Source organism: Ambystoma mexicanum, chromosome 11 (genome assembly GCF_040938575.1).
Source record: "Ambystoma mexicanum isolate Mex_15411 chromosome 11, UKY_AmexF1_1, whole genome shotgun sequence".
NCBI classification, from domain to species: domain Eukaryota; kingdom Metazoa; phylum Chordata; class Amphibia; order Caudata; family Ambystomatidae; genus Ambystoma; species Ambystoma mexicanum.
In genome coordinates, this window is record NC_090934.1 from 982,131,834 (window position 1) to 982,155,006 (window position 23,173).

A 23,173-nucleotide genomic window follows, 5' to 3' on the forward strand; every position below is an offset into this window, starting at 1 on the left:
TGTCACTCAAAAGGAAAGATCATACTCTTCCATTGTAGATGTAGCAGAGCAGTCAGGCTTAACCTAAAGAGGGAGGAAGGCTTGTAGGAAGGTACAGTTATTCCCAATAGCCATAACAAAAGAACATACCTACCTGGTGTACTAAAAATGATACTGTTTTATTGCAAGGTGCACATATACTATCTAGGAGAGGAAAATAAGCACTCAAGTGAAACAAAACACACAATTGAACATAGTGTAGTTCTAACAACTGTAAATGCACAGTCAAGACCTAGCTCACTCTTAGCCCTAAAATACAAGCCTCATGCCTGGTGAGGTGAGTTCAGAGTAGACCCCTAAAGAATAAAACATACATTATTTCATCATGTTCAGAAATGCACATAATACAGATGCAAAGAGCAGAAGTACAAATTGTCCAAGAAAGGCAGGAGGGCCACCAAGGTCCAGGATACATTTTAGACTCACACTACCTATGCAAAGAGGTGCATGTTAGACTCAAAGGAATTAACCAATAGACGCAAGCATTGGTACATTGTTGTATCCACAGACAGGAGTGCAGTACATATATTTAAACATACTTATTAAATCACGGGCAGATGCTAAAAATCCAAGGCTTGGTGAAGAACTCACGGGAACCCCCAGAAGACCCCAGAAACATTTCACTGTTCAGCTAAGCACCCTACAATGTAATTTTTAAGAATTCTTCAGTTATGAAAACTGCCCCATAGGAAACAAAGGGTCACATTCTGCAGGCAGGGTATGACAATCATCCATCGCCTGTTTCTTTTTTTTGCGACTCTTTTTTGCCGACATTTCTTTGCTGGAAAATGTATTTAAAAATATGGAGAGAGCTGGGGGTTAAGGGCATATAAGGGGTAGGGTAGGGTGGGCTATAGGGAATACATAATTGGGGAGGGGGATTTGTGGAACCCACCATAAAAAAAAATGCGATGAATTATTTGGCAAAACAATTTCAGCAAAAAAGCAGCAAAACAACATTGGGGATGAATGAACATAGAAAAAGAACTATGGTTATGGTTAAAAGCCAGGAAGTCCCAGTTGTTCCCACAGGTGCAAAGGAGAAAGCAGCCAACCCCAGAAGTCACCAGTGGGGACCCTAAAGATGAGATCCTGTGTTGGGTTTGAGTCCCAGCACGCCCATGCGAGGAGATGCAGAGCAGGGCAATGGAGAATTATGGATGGCAATGACCTTCAGAATCCACTGATCACTGACCTCAGGGACTCTTCATGGTGAGTATCTCAACTAACCATCCAACCCAGGGCCCAGAGGTAGGTACTCACAGGGTCTGTTCAATGAAAGTCGGTTTCAGTGTGGTGAAACAACCCAGTAAGTACCGACCCTCTATTATAGGTCGAGATGAAGGACCCTGTCAGCGAGGAACTAGAACCCCTGAGTAAATGAGAACCCTAACAGCCCAAAATAGAAACATTCAACCTTCTCAGGAATAGTACCCACCACCCGGAGTCAAACGCAGCGACTGAGGTGGCTCTGGAAGGAGGGAGGAACACACACAAAACAGATCCGAGAAGCTCAGCATGCAGACGGAGATTGCGCACCAGCAAAAATGGTGCCTGCATTGTTACATTGGGGAATATGACCTAAAACAGCTCAGACAAGCACATGAGGTGGGGTGTTAGACTTCTACACATCAAGATCACCCTCACAGGAAGGTTCCAGGGGATGGTAGCTTCTATTTATTTATTTGGATTTATAAAGCGCCCAGCCGCCCGTAGGCATCGTGGCGCTGTTACAGAGTATTCGCTTAGTACAAGTTAGGACAGAAATTTCAGAGGCAGTGATACAAATTAGGACAGATATTTCAAAGGCAGTAATGTAGGTTCAATGACAGTGCTGAAGAGTGTTTTCCGAGGTCATAGAGGAACAGTGTTGGAAACTGAGCATTGTGCTGATGGTCTAGTTAAATAACTTTGTTTTTAGAACCGTTTTGAATACTGTGAGGGATTCTTCGTTTCTTAAGCTGAGCGGGAGTGCGTTCCAGGCTTTTGGGGTTAATACTTCAAAACTGGTGCCACCAGCTTTAACTCTGTTGAATGCTGGGACTGCGAGTAGGTGGGAGTATTGGTCACGTTTCGGTCTGTATGCCGGAGCCTGGTGTATTCTTTCTGATAGGCAGGCTGGGGCAATCTGAACGAGGCATTTGTGTGTGATCGTGAGGGCCTTGAATGTTATGCATTCTTTAATCTATCACCAAGGTGGGAGACCCTGGTAGTAAACGGTGGAAAGCCATAGTAAACCGGCACAGGCAACAGTCCTAGGAGAGAAGGCCTGGCCCAAGCAGATGTGAAGCAACAGTGGGATGGTGAGAAAGACCCAGGAAGGACCTACATAAAACCCCAGACCCGAGCCTGGCCTAGGAACCAGGGCCTAGCCGGTATGGACATACCTGGTCCTCAAAATGCAGCCTGCAGCCCAAACCATGAAAGATCCTCCATGGGGAAAGGGAACCTGCTTACCTTCTAAAAATGCTTACTTTTTAAAAATCCTACATTACTGAGTGTAGTAACAGGGTTTGCCTTATGTGTGCCTAGGCCAGCCCACCAATCACACTAAGTGATTTAAAACAAATGTTTTTGGCCAGCCAATCGGCTTGACCCAAAAAACTGCTACACATCAGGAGCACCCTGACATGAAGGGTAATGGCCTGCCGAGCACAGGGACTGGTCTAGACCTGTTCAACCCAATACAGAGGGTGCCAAGATGGGCTCAGAAAGAGCCTGTGTGGGCTGTGAACAACAGCCATTTTAGTACTGCTTTGTGGGATCCCTGAACAAAGAGACAACCCTCACACAAAATGACCAAGATGAGGGCATAAAAACCCATTAGATCTCCCAATGGCTACCATAAAGGTACATTAGGTTACTAATGCAGTAAGTCGGCTTGCACCCTTGGTGAAGCTAAAACGAAATATTAGCTGTCTACCCCCTAAAACCAAGATAGAGTGATACATTCACTATAATGCCAAAATAGGGGACTTAAAAAGTACCCTTGTCCTAGGAGGCATATGGCCTACCGTAATACCACATGATAAAAAGGAAGGTTCGAGGCAGGGGGGCTTCAGCAGAATGCCCTTGACCGCCCACATAAATCAGAAAACCTATAAACCGAAGGCAGAAAAAGCAAAAAGAGTAGCGGTCCCCTAAAATGAGACTGCAGAACCTCCAAAAAGGGAAATCTGCCTTAACAGAAGAGCATGGACCTATGCTGTGTTCTGTGCCTAAACATGATGTAAGAATGCAGGAATCGAGAAGGCTTATGATGACTTGTGGATGTCAGACTACAACAATCGGTGACACGCCTAAATGCACTTTAAGTCTCTTTAATGGTAATAATTCTTTAAAGGATAAGAACCCCCAACCAGTACCTGTTTTCCCCTCGCAGGTATCCCTTTAGGTACATACTGCATGGGGTGCACAGCTGTGCTCTGTCTTGAATAGAAATCAACCTTGCTTATCCCCTGCTCCCAGGAGACACAGTATTAATTGAACTCCAATTAAAATGTAATGGCGTAGTTTGAATTCACCCACATGGGTACTGAGGTGGGTTCCATTTTAAATATCCCATTGCAGTAACTTGGCTATGAATAAATATTTTATTTCCCGCTCCAATTCTTTTATGCTTATTTGGCTGGGGGTGAAGAGGGATCACAAAAGTGACCTTGCAGCTCCCGGGATGCTCAGAAATGTGTCCTTAATGAAAGGGGGAAAATCCCCACCACTGCCTTCTTGATGCTGTACAGCAGGGCCCATGTAGCCCCACAGATAGAAGGTTTTGAATGAATGAAAACCTGTGGCATTGCTTTGGGCAACCCTCCAGACCACAGATTTTTAGCTGGCCATGGCATTACAGAAGGGGAAATGCTATATGCAAATAAGGGCAATCGAGCCAAACTGCTAGGTCACCCCCTCTCTGCACAAGACCTCAAGCATCCCCACACACGTTTCCGCCTGAGTGTCTGTGGATCCTTAGCACAGCAGTGCATAACAGTATGCCACACATGATGAGTTAGGGCCATTAGGGTCAAAGTGGAGTTGGTAAGGGATGGGCAATTGAATGTTCACAGGTCACTTACCTGCCCGCTTAGTTTACCGTTTGCTGATCTCTTGATGTGAAATGTAAATAATGTATTTTCCTGATCATCTACGAAACGTCAATAAACCTACTGCCTGTATGTTGAATAACCAGTTTGTCACCAGCTGAGGTCGGCACAGGTGCGATTGAGCGATCTGATGCAAATCACACCATTGTGTTCGTTGAATAAAATGTGTGGCTCCAATGAAAGGTGGGCCACATGTTAGTGCTAAACTCTCTTTTGTATTGTGGTTGTTTGAGACATGCTTCTCTTTGCTGCCTGCGAGCCTCCAAGGACCGGCATTGAGGGGCGGTGTCCCCTGAAGCCCAGAGCAGGTTTGGAGGTGGCTCACTGTGAAATGCCAGCTCGAGACTGTTGGCTGCTCCTCCCAGCCTGGCTCCTCATCCCACACCTTGCTGTAATACTGATGGCGCAGAAATGCGGTGCTCTCGCTGGACTGTGCAGACCTTACCAGCAGCCCTACCTTCAATACTCGGGCTGCTAGGGTCTGAACACACCCAGCCGAACGTCAGTATGTGGTGCCTGCAAGTTGAGGGGTCCCACAGTCTGGTAGAAAGGCCTATGGTCCATTCTGGGAGAGCACAGACAGCATTCTTTCAGCACCTGGTCGCAAATGCAAACGAGTGTCTGCATTTTCTGTAATGCCTACTCATGTCTGACAAGGAAGAGGTTTCATGAGCACCTTCAAGGAATGTATTACTTGAGTGCTGGTACCACATGATCACAATATACCTTTCATACTGCTCCAGAATCTGGAAGTGCAGGGGAACCACCAACACCCATTCCCAGATGGGACTCATGGGTTGTGCTTCTAGACATGTTTTTTGCGGTCATGAAAGGGATAGTTTGTGGTGCACACAACACGGTTTGAATAGGAATTGTTAGATCTCTGTTAGATCCGGTTTAATCAACCATTTTCAAAGTTAGAGCAGCCACAGTACAGATGTCATAAGAAATTATTTAGGGGGGGCACAAACCCGTGGTTGGCTAGACACCCCCCAATCAAACAAAGTACACAAACGTATGTCATTTCTTAGATATTCATTAGATCTGGCATGATCAGGCATTTATTTTGTTAGATCACACACCAGTGCTGAAATATTTCACTGCAAAGGAGGGGGGCTGGCCCACACTCAACATCATTTTGTGGAAAAAGTATTTTATTTCAATAGATATTCATTAGATCCGGTTTGATCAATCATTTTTAACAGTAGATCCGCTTCAGAACAGGAGTTAGTTGGATTTATTTACAGGGGGGGTACAAAACCATATTCAGCTAGTTAGCCACACCGTCAACCAAAGCAAAGGACACAAATCTGTCATTTATTAGATATTTGTTAGATCTGGTATGCTCATGCATTTTTTTGTTAGATCACACACAGGTGCTGAAATATTTGGCTTCAAAGGAGCTATTCGTTAGATCCAATTTGATCAACCATTTTAACATTAGATCCGCTACTAACTGGAGTTTTAAGCAATTATATAGAGGGGGCTAACCTGTAGCCAGCCCCCCCTTAAACAAAAAATCGACAAAAAGCTATGTAATTTGTTATGTATTCGTTAGATCTGGTATAATCAACCATTTTCAATGTTAGATCTGCTACAGAACATGAGTTATAAGCAATTATTTAGAGGGAAGGGGCTAACCCGTAGTCAGCTAGTTAGCCCCCTCAACCAAAAAATGGATACAAATGTATGTCATTTGTTAGATATTTGTTAGATCTGGTATAATCAGGCTTTTTCTTTTTAAGATCACACACATGTGCTGAATTATTTGGCTGCAAAGGTTGGGGCTGGCCAACCCACAACAAAACCCCCACCCTGGGGAGGGGCCCCAGGGCACAGCTGGGGCAATCGGAGCTACCCGTTCCCTTCCTCCTCCTAAGATCAAACCCCAATCAGCACTGTCGAATGATCCCTGAACCTGGCGCAGAGGCCTGTTGCTCGTGTGTCCTGGCCTCCCTATTTTCCCACCTCGTGGGGTAGGGAGGGCTTGGTGCCTGGCAGTGATGATGGCAGCCTAAAAAGTCATTAATTTCAATAGATATTTGTTAGATTTGATTTGATCAATCATTTTTTAACGTTAGATCTGCTACAGAACAGGAGTTATAAGGAATTTTTTAGAGTGGGGAAACCCATAGCCAGCCCCCTCTCAATCATAAAATTGACAAAGCTCTTTGTCATTTGTTAGATATTCGTTAGATCTTGTATGATAAACCATTTTCAGCATCAGATCCACTAATGAACATGACTTATGAGCAATGATTGAGAGTAGTGGCTATCCCGTAGTCAGCTAGTCACCAACCCTCTAAAAAAAAAAAAGAGTCCAAAAATGTATGTCATTTGTTAGATACTCATTAGATTCGGTTTGATCAAACATTTTCAACGTTAGATCTGCTACAGAACAGGAGTTATAAGCAATTATTTAGAAGGGGTCTAACCTGTAGTCAGCTAGATAGCCCCCAATCAAAAAATTGACAAAAATCTATGTCATTTGTTAGATATTCATTAGATCGGGTAAGAGCAGGCATTTATTTTTAGATCACACACATGTGCTGAAATATTTGGATGAAAAGGGGGGACTGCCCCCACTCCACCCAACAACATTTTGGGGAAAAGGTCATTCATTTCAATGGCTATTTGTTAGATTCGATTTGATCAACCCTTTTTAATGTTAGATCCACTACCGAACATGAGTTATAAGCAATTATTTAGAGGGGTGGCGGGACTAGCCCGTAGTCAGCTAGTCAACCTCCTCTAGCAAAAAAAGTACAAAAATGTAGGCAATTTGCTAGATATTTATTGGATACTGTATAATCAGGCTTTTCTTGTTAGCTCACACACGGGTGCTGAAATATTAGGCTACAAAGGAGGGGGCTGCCTCCCCTCAAAAAGGTTAGGGGAAAACGTCATTAATTTCAATAGACATTCATTAGATCAGGTTTCATTAATCATTTTTAATGTTAGATCCGCTACAGAACAGGAGTTATAATCAATTATTTGGAGGGGAGGCTAACCCGTAGAAAGCTAGTTAGCCCCCCATCAAAAAATGGACAAAAATCAATATCATTTGCTAGATAATCTTTGGATCCGGTATGAGCAGGCTTTTAAAAAAATAAATCACACATAGGTGCTGAAATATTTGGATAGAAAGGATGGGGGCTGCCCTCCCAACAACATTTTTGGGGAACAGTCATTCATTTCAATAGATATTCATTATATCCGATTTGATCAACCATTGTCAATGTTAGATCTGCTACAGAACATGAGCTATAAGCAATTATTTAGATATGATATGATGGGTTATTTATAACACGCGTAATATCCAGAGGTTTCTAAGCACGGACCCGGGGATCGAATCTGTGTTGCTCCAAGCACTTTGCCATTGAGCTATCCTCCTGAGTTAGAGGGGGTGCTAACACGTAGTCAGTCCCCTCTCAATCAAAAAATGGAAAAAAGGTATGTCATGTGTTAAATATTCATTAGCTCCGATATGATCAGGCATTTCTTTTTGTTAGATCATACACAGGTGCTGACATATTTGGCTGCAAAGGAGGGGGGCTAGTCCCCCCATCAACAACATTTTGGAAAAAAGTAATTCACTTCAACAGATATTCGTTAGATCCATTTGGGCAGGGTAAAGTGAATATGATGCTTGTGCACCACCCTGTATCCGATGATAATGTGTATGAGTTCAGATCATATCCTTGCTGCAGTAAACTAACAGGGACTGATATTATATTAAGTCAGTCAAAGAGTAAAAAATTCTTGTTGGGGTAGTTAGAGTTAGGTCTATTGCTGCGCTAGTAAATAAGGAAATTAGTATAGTCTGTGAATATATTATTTATTTGTTCCATATATCAAGGTTTGAGAGTTTATTAGCGGTTCCATAAGGAACATTGGGTACTATGACGCAGTTCCGTATGGGCCAAAATATACAAGTTGGTTGCATGTGCTTATTTTTTGCCCGTTATCAGGCTTTCTCAAGGCATTGCATGATACATATGATAGTTGTGTACAGTCGAGATTGGTGTATAAATTATAGTATCAGGGTCATTGGTTGGTATTCTGTCTTACAATTGTTACATTCAATATATTGGTTTACAAATTGCTTATTTTGTACATCTGATAGCACTTTATTCATGCTTTGCATAGTGTCAAAATAGATGTAGTACATTTCTGTCAGTTTACAAATTACTGATTATGTACATCTCATAATACATTAGTCGTGCATTTCATTGTATCCACTCTTATCATTTTAGTACATATCATTTTATACTTTTGTCACATCCAAATAGTTGTAAACAATGATTTACGATACAGTGTCATATTTGAATTTGTTGAAGGAGGAAGCATAAAGTGAGAAAGAGAGATAAAAACCTGGTGAGTTAGGGAGGTAAGGAATGCTCCATGTAATGCATTTTCATTAGTCAAGTTTTGCTTGTTTATATTGGCATTAAAACATGCTACGTTATTGTGGGTTCCGTCATTTGGTGATAATTAATTATTGGTGCAGTGATATCATTTGCTATTATGCATACTCGTTCTATCAGATGGCCACATCGTTATATAATTCCAGGTCAGTGCCATTGGGAGTGCCTAATGGTGGAGTGACGTGTTTTGCAGTAGTTTGGTGCGAGCATAGGCCCTTCTATTTGTTGTGCTCTGGCCACATAGTTATGTGAATTCCAGGTCGGTGACATTGGACTTGCCTATTGCTGGGCTGGCATGCTTTACAGTAGTTTAATGTGGGTGGTTGCCCTTCCATCTACTATACTGTGCAAGTCATTGGTGTGTAATATTATGGCTGATGTTTACCCATATGTTTCTGGTTGGTTGGCAGTGGGACCAGTACACCACTGCCTCAGGCTGTTTAAACTCACTTATACCATTTCCGTTCTTATAAGAAAGAAGACAAAAGGATTTGATATATTTTATTGTTAGCTGTTGCTGGCGAAGTCCATAATTATAGTTCTCATACTTTGGTAAGGTCAAGTATACATGGAGAGACTCTACTGTTTACCTTTCAATCGATGAGTTGGCGGTCCTCATCATTGTTTGGAGGTTTTAGTTACAAGGCTGTATTAGGATCGCTGTCCTGGAGATTAAAACGGGGATGTTAATTACATGACCAGTAAGCCTGGTAGACTGGGCCACTATTTAGATATTTACTCAGGAAGGCGGCGGAGGCAGTGAAGAATACATTCCCACTATTCGAGGAGGGTTTCACCAAGAGGGCAGAACAGGATCCAATAGTTAGTTATAGCTCGGTAGGACAGGCTACCTCGATAAAGGAGAGTGGCCCTCAGGGGACACTCATGCATAAAAATGGATGGATGTGCCAGGGGCCACCAGTAAGGGTTGCAAGTACTCACCAATCCTCAGCGCACTCCGGGCCAAACTTCGGCAGTCGAGTCCACTTCAGTCAATTGTGTGGCTCTGCTGCTTTCAGGGGCTGTGTTCCAGGGATAATTCTGTGGTGACACAGTGGCGATTTCTCTGCTCCTGATGAAGGGATCAGGCCAATTCCACTGCAGCGGGTCTGAGGGCATGCTCTCCTAATTCCAGACCTAGGAATGCTAGGTGTAAAAAACTTGGCAAGAGAGTGCCTTATACACAGAGCTTACAGTCTTCAAATGCTCAAGTGTCAACTCTGACGGTGGCAGTTCCAGGGCAAAGGTCCTGTGCAAGCTGGTCAGTTCACTGGGCGGTCCAGGAACACTTATGAGAAGGCTCGCTTACAGGTTAAGTTGGAGGTGCCAAGAATAGTTGGTTGTATACGAATTGATCGTTTTACAACTGCTCGAATGACAATTGACCTTTTCACAATTGACCGAATTGTGAAGGTCAATTGTACCATATATGTGGGGGAAACCCCCCACAACCCCCCTCCCAACGCCAAACCCCCCAAAACCCATATATATATATATATATACATATATTACCAAACCATTATACACGGTAGACACAGTATGGACCATTGAAAAGGGTTAACAATATATGAAAAATAACAGCTGCCACCAGCTCTGTCCAAGGCACATCTGTACATCTAACGAAAAATCCTTTGAGGGTGTCTAGGGCTTTAAAAAATGAAAGTAAGACCCCAGCGCACTGTACTGTAAGGTACTTTGTGCACTGATAAAATGTTGCTAACAACTAGCAACAAAGTGAAAGAGTAAGGGAAACAAAGTCTCCCAGTACTGACTGTCTTTAAGAGCATGTCAGTTTCCCCATAAAAAAATGAGTGAAAACCCAGCGGAGTACAGCAGAAGGCTGGGCTCCACTGGCAAAAGTCAGGCTAGGATGTTCAGACAAAATCAAAAAGTTAGGGGGTTCACAACTGGAGGGAAAAGTACACATAAATGGCAATCTTTCCTAACACTGATCATACCAGATCTAGCGAATATCTAACAAATTAAATAAACGTTTGTACATTTTTTGGTTGGAGGGGCTAACTAGCTGACTACGGGTTACCGTCCCTCTAAAAAATTGCTTATAACTCATGTTCTGTAACAGATCTAATGTTACAAATGATTGATCAAACCAGATCTAACAAATATCTATTGAAATGAATGACTTTTTTTCCCACATTTATTTTGAGCGGGGGCCAGCCTCCCCTCGTCCTTTGCGGCAAAATATTTCAGCACCTGTGTGTGATCTAACACAACATTTCCTGCTCATACCGGATCCAAGCAATATCTAACAAATGACATACATTTTTGTCCATTTTTTGATTAAGGGCAGGCCAACTAGCTAACTACGGGTTAGCCCTCCCTCTAAATAATTGGTTATAACTCTTGTTCTGTAGGGATCTAATATTGAAAATGGTTGATCAAACTGGATCTAACGAATATCTAACAAATGACAGACTTTTAAAACTTTTTTTGATTGAGGAGGGTGACAAGCTGACTACGTGTTAGCCTCCCTCAAAATAATTGCTTATAACTTCTGTTTTGTAGCAAATCTAACATTGAAAATGGTTCATCATACCGGATCTAATGAATATCTAACAGATTACCTATATTTTTGTAAATGTGTTGATTGAGGGGTGGCTGGCTACAGGTTAGCCCCCTCTAAATAATGGCGTATAACTCCTGTTCTGTAGTGGAGTGAATGTTGAAAATCCTTGATTAACCGGATCTAACGGAGATCTAACATAACAGATCATTTTTTTGTAAAAGATTATGAAAAGTGGGGGTTAACCCGGATGAGGTGACTTTTTATCCCTTGTGCCCTTGGCTGGACCTCCAACCAGACCAAGGAGTGTTGGGTAACTGCAGATACAAGGATATGGCTTGCACAGAGAATGTGTGGGCCCTGTAAACGCAGAAGCAGGAGTAACAGGATTAACGCCTCGCCTCCATTCTTCACTTCATGAATAGTTGCCAGAATTTTTGCAACACGCAGCTATGCCTGGATTATAGGTTTCCGCTTCCAAGAAAAGTTGCAAAACCGGTTTTAGTGTTAATAATCATTATTTGTGCAATGCACCCTACAGTGTGTTAGTGCCGGAGGAAATAATTGGACGCTCACAAGGTAGTGTGGGGAATATCTCACTCTTTATTCATACCACCTTTTCTGTCCACCCCATTCTCCCCCCCCCACTACCCCTCTCACCCCGCACGTGATCCATCTCATTCTGCTCTTGTGCCTCCTAAAAGGTACAGTACCAGTATACAACACAGTGATACGAATTCGTCATCTTATCCGCCTTTTTTTGAATATCAAGGACACGTGCAGACCATAGCCTATTCCGAACGTACACTGACCCAAAAGCAGTCGTTTCATGGATCTTGCGTGTTAAAGTGTTTGTTGCCATTTTATTGGCTCACGAACTTATAGCTCAGGCAGTGTGGACGAATCGCTGCGCCACAGTCAAAGTTACCTTTAGCACGGAGCAGTGTGCCCGAGTGCTCACAACCATGACGCAGCAGAATCTTGCTCAACTCTGACCTTTGCCGCCCACAGTGCACAAGAACATGCTGATAGTTAAACATTATCCTTCTTTCTTTTTAGCTTGCAGACTGCTGGCGAGGACATCACAGCCAGCACGAGCAAAGGTGCCACTTTAGGGGAAAGAAATATGGAGCAGGAAGGAAACGAAAAGAGGGCTATGAGCCAAAGTGAGCTGGAAAACATGAGCAACAAGCGATTTGTGATGCGGGTCGCCTATTTGCTCTCGGCCGCGGACATCTCTTGTTTGTTTATGCAGCTGTCGACTATTCCTGTAAGTATTGCGTCAGGCGTGGCTATGTGTTTTTATTGAAGAATACTGACAGTGCCTATCTCTCGTCAACTCATTATTCTGGTGTGCTAGACTGCGTTACGTCATATCAAAGTACTGTCCCATCCGAGGAGCCATCTTGGCATAGCACGAGGAGCTCCCCTGCACTTGTTTAGGATAGCCATGATGGAATGTTCTACTGTACAAGCCTGGGAGGGGCGCTTATTGGCCTTCATATAAAAAAGGATTATTGGGTGTCTGTCTGGTCTTGTTTCCATCACAAATGTTCTGCAATGTAATAGATAACTACAACAAAAGTCATAATTTGCAATGGGGAACAATGTATTTATTTTATTTATGTAGCATTTACAGAGACTCCCTTTTCCTTTGCGGCCTATAACTCCTTTTCTGTAGTGGATCTAACTTTGATAATGGTTGATCAAACCGGATTTAACGAATATCTAACAAATGGCATACATTTTATTACTTTTTTTGATAGTGGGGGGGGTGACTAGCTGACTATGGGTTAGCCCCCACTCTAAATAATTGGTTATAGCTCATGTTCCGTAACTGATCTAATGTTCCTTGTAAGAATGTCAGTGTATTCTCCCTTGGTCCCTCCCTGCCTTGAAGCGCTTTGAAACACATTGTGTATAGGCGCTATATAAATAATCAATTCATTCAATTCAAAGAAGAAGCATCACTGAAACTTCTGCTAAGTAGGTAGGCTGGAGCAAGGTAAACAAACATTATATTAGCAGAAAATACAAATTCTGTTAACTATTTAGGCAAGTTCCAGCGTTTATTTAGCACTTCCCATGACAAAGATGAAAATACTACACAGGGCCCTCGGGCTGGACACAGCAGAAATGAAGTTTCTTTATGTAGACATTTTTGTTGAAACATTTAATGTAATATAAACGCATTTTTCGCAAACCATTTATGCGCGGGAGTACATTTCATCGTTATGAAAGGAGATTTATATGTACACCTCTTTTCCCCCCACAAAAATGCATATAATATGATAATAAATATTTGTTTTAGAAACAAGAAGGGTGGATTCATAGTTGCAAATGTCACAAGAGCAATATCAAAATCGTTGCCATCAAACCAGGATTTCCGTGGACGTTGCAGGTGCCCTCTTCTCTTTCTGCTCTGGAACGGGCCTTGATTAGCAGGCCATGAAATCACTGCCGCAGCCTGTTTATGGTATGATATCATATGATAGTTTATTTATATAGCGCCTATACAAATGTGTTTGAAAGCAGTTAAGGTGCGTGAGTGTCTGTCTGTGATGCAGCCGCGCGACAAGCATGGCATACAGACAAAGTTGGGGCGAACATCAAACTTAGCATCATAGGTTTAACATTGGTTATGTTATGTTAAAGTACAAAAAAGGTAGCAGGCGCCCCTCTCTCGAAAGAACAAGGCATGATAACCTGTTCAGTGGTTATTAACCACATTGAGACATTTAATGTAATATAAACGCATTTTTCGCAAACCATTTATGCGCGGGAGTACATTTCATCGTTATGAAAGGAGATTTATATGTACACCTCTTTTCCCCCCACAAAAATGCATACAATATGATAATAAATATTTGTTTTAGAAACAAGAAGGGTGGATTCATAGTTGCAAATGTCACAAGAGCAATATCAAAATCGTTGCCATCAAACCAGGATTTCCGTGGACGTTGCAGGTGCCCTCTTCTCTTTCTGCTCTGGAACGGGCCTTGATTAGCAGGCCATGAAATCACTGCCACAGCCTGTTTATGGTATGATATCATATGATAGTTTATTTATATAGCGCCTATACAAATGTGTTTGAAAGCACTTAAGGTGCGTGAGTGTCTGTCTGTGATGCAGCCGCGCGACAAGCATGGCATACAGAAAAAGTTGGGCCGAACATCAAACTTAGCATCATAGGTTTAACATTGGTTATGTTATGTTAAAGGTTGTTATACGCGCTCTGTTTCCACCTGCGTGGTCTCTTGGCGAGTCTGGCGGACCTGTAATTTATAACGTGCTTAATACCCAGAGGTTTCTAAGCGCGGACCCGGGGATCGAACCTATGTGGCTCTGTGTCGTCTTGCTTCCAAGGCGAGCACGTTGCCCTTGAGCTATCCTCCTGAGGGGAGCAAGGACTGACAGTGAGCAGAAGTCTGCACTTGCCTTTTCCCATGCCTGGTGTCCTGTCACTCTGGGGCGGAATTCAAAGCAGCGGCAGGGTGGGTCTGCTAAGCCAATGACCTTCAGGTACTAAGGAGGTCCTGCAACAGTTCCACTACATGGACGCACACTATTCTCGCACATGCATGCATTTAATATTTGATACAATATAAGGTCTGCCTGAATAATTTACTCCACACATCCCAGAGGCTAACAATGAAGCCGAAAAGCTGTACTTTTCTGAGCACTATCAAAGTAAATAAGCTTATCCAAATGTTTGTATCATTAAAATAATCCAGCATTTCCCTCTACATTGGTACCCTCCTCAAGATGTGAAATCTATGCACTTAATCACTCTCACCATTATTAAAAGCCAGGATATATTTTATTAAGCGCATCTCATTGTTAGCAATTCAATATATACACCATATCAGATTCATGAATAATAGAAATTCTTGCAAAAAACACATTTAAAACAAAGTGCAATATAGACTTGCAAAATGTGGGCAAACGTGGAAGCAGTGCTATCGCCTGTCTGGACAACATGTTTCAACCAAAAGAGGCGCATCAGAAGGCACAGGTCTTTGACAGGATGCAGGGCATAATTGATTGTCTGTAGATCACAAGCAAGGGTTCCAGCCCTTGTGTTTCTTGAATTTTCATGTATTCACTTCATGAGCATTTGTGCCCTTAAAGCAACATGATGCTGAGCCATGTAAAGACCCTTGAGTCAGTGTTCTCCACCAATGGCTACTGATTGTCCCAATAGAGCTCATTTGAAAACCAACTTCTTTATGTGCTTGTCTGTACCAAAAGGTTTCCACTAAACATGACATCAGGAGGTCTCGGGAGGATAGCTCAGGGGCAAAATGCTCGCCTTGGAACACGGTTCATTCCGCCGGTCCACACTTAGAAATCTCTTGGTATAAATAACCAATTATAATTATCATAGCAAATCCTCTATTGTCTAAACTCACGTCCCTGCCGTATGCCAATAGAAACATCTGTGACACCGCATATCTCTTGAAAACCCTTCTCCTGTGCCAACATATTCCTGGTGGGTTGAGCAAGAAGGGATATATCTTCTTCTTTTGAAATATCATTAAAAAACGGACAATTTCTATTTTATGCTCTCCCGAGCAGACAATTTGGAGTAGAGGTACCTGTAACTTACAAACATGGACTTTAATTTTTGCAAAGTTTTGTAATATATGTTTTGGATACGTTTTTCTGTGGTTTTTGTATCTATATACAGACCCTCAACCCCATTATATTGAAGCGTGATTTGAAAGTTTGATACCATCAGAACCAATTTTGTGGCACATAATTTCATTTTCTGCTACGTTTAAAGGGGCACTTACATTTGCTTTCTTTAAGTAAACACGCATTCTGGAAAGAGGGCTACACAGTGAAAAAGGTCTGTTTTAAAATAATCTTGAGTAGCTTTTAACAGCCAGTGCCATGCCTTTCATAGGCTTCAGCCCAAAGGTTAATCTCATTGACTTCCATGGAATTAGCCTCCAAAGACGTTGCCTTACTTCCACCTCATTGGAGATTGAACAGGTTGGGATGTATGCACATCAGTGCCTACAATAAGCCTCCCGCCAAATAAGAAAAACTCATGCCTGCTGTTATGCCTTCCACTCATCCCCACAACACAGCTCATTCCTACTGTCCTGCCTCCCATGTGCCACCCAAAGAGAAAATATACCAAATAGCTGGCGTTCTGCCTCTCCAGATTAATGACGTTTCCCAAGGCCATGCTGGAGGAAGTCACCAAACCGAAAGAGGTGATGGTTGCAAGGTTTAGAATTAATCTTAACCTCTGGCGTTGCTCTGGGCAACCTTCCAGATCATCGTTCTTCACCTGCCAAGCCATTACAAAAGGGGAAGGATTATAAGCAAAACATGCATGGCCCCACTGCAAAAGAGGCACTCCAGCCCGTACTGCTTGATCACATCCCTTCTGCACAAGACCACAAGCATCCCCAGATATGTGTCAGCCTCATAGAGCATCATCAGTGAGGTATTGCTTGAGTCTCTAAGCCCAGCAGGCACGGGACTCACATCTGGGCATGCCCGTCCTTCTCGGGGTGATAAAACAAAAAAGAGGCTGCGGTCGGAGGGTTTATAATTAATCATAAACTCTGGCATTGCTCTGGGCAACCCTGCTGAACTTGGAGATCTCCAGCCCTTTAAGATGAGCAGCAATACCCTTGAGATGGATGGGGATGCAGAGTTCATTCATACATCAATAATCAAAACGACTCAGGTAGTTGGCAAAAAGGATAACTGTTTTATTCTCAATTATCTAAAACAGGGAGTACAACGGACATCATCTGACGTCGCATAGCAATTTCTCTCAATGCATTTCAGAAAAAAGTAATCTTATATAGTAAAAAATCGTCATCGGTGACGTTCAACCTGCGTATTACTAACGTCATCCAATGTGGCAAACTTCTAAAACCTAGTGAGAAAAGTGATTGGGTCTAAGGAACTATCTAGATAGACACTCTCTACTAGTATGGGACAATGAATGAAAGTGATAGGCTTCTTAACATCAGGTGGGGCAACTAAGCCCTCCCCCCAAAATGGCCACTATGGACATCACTAAATACACAACGTCCCATTGGCTAACCAAACTATACAACCTCTAATTATCTGGTCCCCTACAATTGGTTGGCACTCTAACCTTTGCCAGTACTTTTCCACCTACGTCTAGCAGCACGCAGATTGGGCTTTCAGGTGCTGGTGAGCTTGTCTAAAACAGAGCTTCCCACCAATTAGCATATCCATGATCACCTCAGTGGTCTGCTGGCAATTAAGACTTTGAACTTGTCCTTGGGGGTGTTCTTAGCTCTGGAGAATTCAGGGGAGTGAAGGCACACTATGCCCTCATGCATAGGTGTGACCATCTCGTCCATAAAATGTCATCTGTTCATGTGACTGTAGACCATGAGTTTGAGCTTCTCATGTCTTAAAATACTATTTGTGAATAGTCCTCTAACATCTTCCTTGTTTAGTTCATGCCTTCTGAACAGGAGTTTTGTTCTTTCACATGATTTGTATCCAATGCCTGCTCACTTCAGCCTGATAAGACCTTGACTTTCTTGGCTTTGCTTCATGGATCATCCAACCTCGCCTTCCTGAGATTCACTTTTAATTAATGTGTTTTCTTAACTGGGACACACTGAAAATGAGGCCTTCCTTTTTCAGTCCAATTCTGCTATAACACGTAGTGGAAACTTCCATCTTCATTCTTTATGCATATATTTGTATATATTGGCGCATGCCACAATCTATTCACTACTTAGCGAGCCTCAAGAATACTTCATCTGCTTGCGTTTCTCTGCTTCTGGATATGTGTAAAATAACTTGATATCTTCATCATTTCCATGGCATAAGCTTCTTCACCTTGATCCCAAGATGTCACTTATCCTTAATTCTTTCTTGGTGCCTTATAGAATATCTTCATTCTCTTGTCTCTGCACCTCTTCTATGCACGTCAACTCAATTCTGCATGACATCACCATTTATCTTGGCCATCCATTTGCTTTGCTTCTTCTGGGATTTCATTCAAATGGCCATCATATTGTCTCATATGTAGGTATGGTTTCCTCAGTGGGAACCTTGCCTCCAAGTTTCTCTTTGAAACTGGTATTCTTACTGGTACTGCAAGTGTCTCACACTCTGGCTCCCAACATATAGGCAATATGGGTGAAGTGGTTGCGGTGGGGGTACTTGGCTGCTCCTCTACACTCCCCCCTCTGGGCGATTCATTGACCACTCTCCCATCATCCTTCACTCGTAGACATCCTGTCTGAAGAAATGCTTCTTTGGGATCCATATCTTTATGACACCCTTCAGGCATCCTGCTGATTTCACATGCTCCTCTTTGTTCCATGTCATGAGCATGTATTGTCCACTTGGACTGCAGTAGATCCATCTTCCCACATACTTTTTATGATTCTTTGTATACAAGAATTTTGTTCCCTCGGGTGCATGGCTACTGGCCTTCACAAAGTCTCTGATCTCTTTCATCTGTCAAGTCTTTGGCCTTCCATCCTGATTCAACATCAATCATGATTTTCATCCCTATGGCTTTCTTTTCTGTCTCCTTACATTGTGTAATTATGATCTTGATTACACAGAATCCAAGCAGCACCAACACAATCAGGGCTCCAAGGAACTTGGACATACCTGCCATCCATTCTGGAACCCAAGAAAAGAGTGATCCAAACCAACTGTCATCAGCAGTGTCATCTACTTCCTCTACTATCTGGACATGTAGCTTCTTTAGCATCCCTATAGTCTCCATCAAGGTTCCATTCTCGTCCTCATGAGAAGGTGTGAATGTGCAACATGATTCTCTGATTTTGGCAGAAACACCTCCATCCATAGCTGTGATCATATCTAGGACATATCTGTTCTGAAGAGTCATCAATTGTATGGCTCTCAGCTCTTCTTTGATAGTGTTGAATCCCTTTATGGTTGTATTGATCATTTGCAAAAATTCCCATCTGGTAATCCGCAGCCATTTGGTATTTGCTCTAACCTGGACACTCGGCATAAAGATCAGCGTGAAGACTGAAGCTGTCTGACTAAAGTGTCTCTGCTCATAGGGGATAGCATCAAAAATTTCTATTGACTTTGCTGAGAAATAGTTCTCTCTCTTTACTCGATTCAAAAGTTCAGCAGATCTCTTCTTCCTTAAGTGTGCATCTGCTTTTGGAATCTTCAGATCACTTTTCGGAATTACCAATGCTGGAACATGAACAATCACCAGCGAACATTGTCTTCCCCAATTTGCTGGTAGCTTCATGTATGCTCTGGGTCCACAAGCCCAATAGTGATCAATGATCACTGCTGTTCCAAATTTCATTCCTTGTACATCAAAGATTCCACCACAATTCTGGTTCTCTCCAACTTTTCTTGTGCCACTATTTCTGAAGCACAATTTTGCACATTCCAAAGGGACTATCTGCAAGGGCCCTCCTCTATCTTTGACCCGGGCCAGTATCTTAGCAAGTCTTGACCATAGTGGTTTGCATCCATTATGCACTATGTCCATGGCTGGTTTATAGCAAGCAATGACCACCAGGCTCTGCAGATAACCACTCCTTCTTCCCAGCCATCTGGAGATAGCACTGATCCCCAAATTTGCATCTGGCCTCTGTTTTTACATCGACAGACTTCTTCTGTAGATTTTCCAGGACTCTCAAGTTTCTTGTTTACTTCCCATCTAATTCCATCTCATATGACTCAAGGCTTCTCATATCTGATCACGTGATTCTTGGTGTGAGCTCTGTTTCTTGTCTTTGTGTCCTGGACATAGACGCCTTCACCTGGATCTGTCCATTCAGTTGCCCATTTGAGATAGGCATCTCGACCCATGAACTGGCCTCTCGTTAGGCAAAGTGCAATGTGTGATAAACAATGTGCTGTCTGGACATCTATTTCAATGGCTGAGAATATTTTAGACTTCCCCATGCTATAAGGCAGGAGTGCACATACAAAGCATTCCTCATCTAGAGTCCTTCTTCCAACTTCCTTCATATGCTGATTTATGTTGTTCCACAAATGTGCGGTGCTATCCAGGTAATCATTCAACTCCTGATCATTCTCCCTTGCACTCCTCCTAGATCTCATTCTTCTCTTATTAGTTTCTATTATCATCTCATGAAATACATCAGCATAATTCCTCCTTACTTGACCAATTACAGAAACATTTGTCAGTGGACTTGGTGTTTTTATGTGTACTACTTGTGTATGAGGAAATTCCAAAAATTTCTTCCTATCAACATAGCTTTTAGGCAAATGTCTTGCATAATCTCTATATGTGATTTTCTTCTATAAGGTAGCCAAAGCCTATTCACTACAGGGCCAGGTGCTCTTGTGTGTATGTCTGAAGTAGGAACAATTACATAAGGTCTTTACTGCTTTGTAGTTGCCACATTTGTACCTTCCTTTTCTTCAGGAACATTCACAGGAGTTCTTGCTCCATTTACATCTATATAATAAGACGTACGCACTGTGAGTGAAAGCAGTATCACAACAAACAAAATGCAAACATAAATTATGCATGGATACGTCATCGTACAACAACGACTTTTGATACATCGTGGACATCTCTCAGGATCTGGTATAACGATATTGCTACTAATGCGGCCATTTTCCTTTTTTAAGGAAGGAAAAACAATTCTGTAATCGGTTCTGCAACTCTCCTTGATCAGCAGACTGCTTACTGGATAATGAATACTAATTCCCAGTGAATGCCACGAATTGGCCTCTCACCAGACAACATGATGATTTTCTTTCAGCATGAAACAAGAGTTATTTTTCCCCAATGGATCTTGGATCTGTCCGCGAAGGAAAAGTCTAATTCTGTTCTCAATGTTCTTTAGGAGTACCCATTTACTTGGGTTATAATGACTCTCAGAATTTCATTAAGCGCTGCATTATTCCTCGGGTCTCTTAAAAATGTTATAACATCAGTCTGTCTTCCAACAAGATGTGGGCATTCTTCGATCAGGTAATAAAAGACTAAACCAACCAGTTTGTGTGCATTATCCGGTGATAGGGGCATTTGCTTTCTCACCAATGGAATCAGGAAGCTGGAGAATCTGCTCAACAATTGCTATGGGAAATCTCCTCACAATCGGACAATTTTTAAGATCTTGAAGGAACACATGAATTCTAGTAGTTCTCTCCACAAGTGCAGGGTTTGCACGCAGTATAAACACAAAAACTACAAGAACGATCCTTGAAACATTGTGATTAAGCACCACCATATGTGACTCCAAATAGGAACTAAGTGAGAAATGAATCTGGATACTGTTCTCTTTTCCAATTGTCGAAAATGAACTCCAGATCTGGCATATCTTTTCTTTTCAATCAAGGCTTAAAGTTGCCTCAGTCCAAAGTCACCAAACTCATGTGGCTTAAGAATGCAATAACTTTCCTTAACTCCATTTTAAACAAGTGAAAAGAGTGTCCCGAACTAAGCCAATGTCAAATTAATTCTTTATCTTTTTTTCAGCAGGTTCTGCGTCCTTCTTCCTCACCATAGATCTAGTCTGCACGTTCTGTGGTTCTTCCCCGATGCTTGCTTCCAATGGGTGTGGCTGCGTAGGGGGTTCTCCAGCATAGATTTTTACATCACCTAGAAAAGTCCAAGCACGACTGCCTTGCACCTTGACTGAAGACAGCGTGACGTCCTCTACATTTAAAGACCCGTTGAAGCAAGGTTTGCGCTACTTTTGAGTAGGATTGTGGATTAGAACCGCATCTCCGGGGACTACATTTGGAAGACAAAGTTCTTTAGTTCCACTTGTTGAAGCATCTCCTTCTGTGTTCTGCGCTGCCCCACACCCTTTTCGCTTGAGCTGATCTGAAATGACAGAGATACGTGAAGTCATACAAATGAGATAGTCACGTAACTCCTTTCCTAACAGTTCTGCAGTAGACTGGGGATCACTTCTAACCTTTGCCAGAGGTGTGAGAGGTGTTCCCATTCCCCCTGTCACTATTGTGTGCGGGGTAAAATGGTAGGCTGACCCTGGCTGATTTCTCAACACATACAACGCCAATGGAAGGCAATGTAACCATCCTTTTTTCAATGTACGTTTCAATTTGGCTATTCTTTCTTTAAGCAAGCCATTGAGTCTCTCATAGACACAGTTTGCTTGCGGATGATAAGCCGATTAAAACTTGTGCTTTATGCCAAGCAACAAGCTTATTTGTTCAAAGACTCTTAATACTTCACATATTCCCCATCTGGGAAACACTTCTCGTACTAAAAATGTGGCTGCACAGGTGGAGTCTGGGTGGGTTCATGATCCAGCCTCAATCCACCTCAAGAACGGGCATACCACTACAATCATATATCTATATCCATTACATACTTGCAGCATGTCGACATAGTCCATATGCAAATGCTGAAACGGGCCACTAGGTCTAGGAATAACTCCCCTGATCATGTGCAATGTGTGCCCAGCAGTAAACATTTGACAGATGATGCAGTTCACTACTTAGAATGCAACATGCTCTACCAAATTTGGAATTAACCAGTCCTCTGCAATAGTTGCAGTGAGGTTCTCTCTAGTTGTGTGCACAGGGTAGTGCAGCTGGTCCAACTCCACCCTTAATAAGGCTACAGGCATCACTGGTTTACCAGTACTGTTTTGTTGCCACATTGCTTCAGAGGGGTTTAAAGAACACCCTCTTCACGTCCATAAATCCTTCTCAGCTTGGGGTGCTTCCCCCTGAATCTCTATCAATTGAGTTCTAGACAGGTTATTATAACATTCAGACACACTCATCATCATCACCATGCTTTCATTCACATTTGGTGCATCAAACGATATAATGTCATACGAATATGCAACTCGTGTAGCTTCCTCGTCTGCTTTTTGATTTCCCTGTGAAATAAAATCTGCTCTTTTAGTGTGAGATGCACATTTAACGACTGCAATGGCTACTGGGAGTTGTAGTGCCCTAATATTCCTATCCAATAGGGCTGCATGTTGCACTGGCGTGTCAACTGCTCTGAGGTAGCCCCTCCTTTTCCAGCATGCTAGTCCTGCGTGAACCGTGGATGTCACATAGGCGGAGTTACTGTACACTGTTACTTCCTGATCTGCATGATT

The 23,173-nt window shown here is 42.5% G+C and overlaps 1 protein-coding gene across 3 annotated transcripts in view; it reads left to right on the forward strand.

Moving 5' to 3' along the window:
* Window positions 1-12,071: 12,071 nt before the first annotated feature.
* SLC22A18 (solute carrier family 22 member 18) overlaps window positions 12,072-23,173 on the forward strand; it is a 766,907-nt gene continuing 755,805 nt past the window's right edge. For 2 of the 3 annotated variants that reach the window (XM_069624137.1, XM_069624138.1), the window contains exon 1: window positions 12,072-12,360. In XM_069624137.1, the coding sequence (XP_069480238.1) occupies window positions 12,217-12,360 (144 nt within the window). In that variant the 5' untranslated portion in view covers window positions 12,072-12,216. The remainder of the gene's footprint in view (window positions 12,361-23,173) is intronic. The other variant, XM_069624136.1, reaches the window with a different exon arrangement.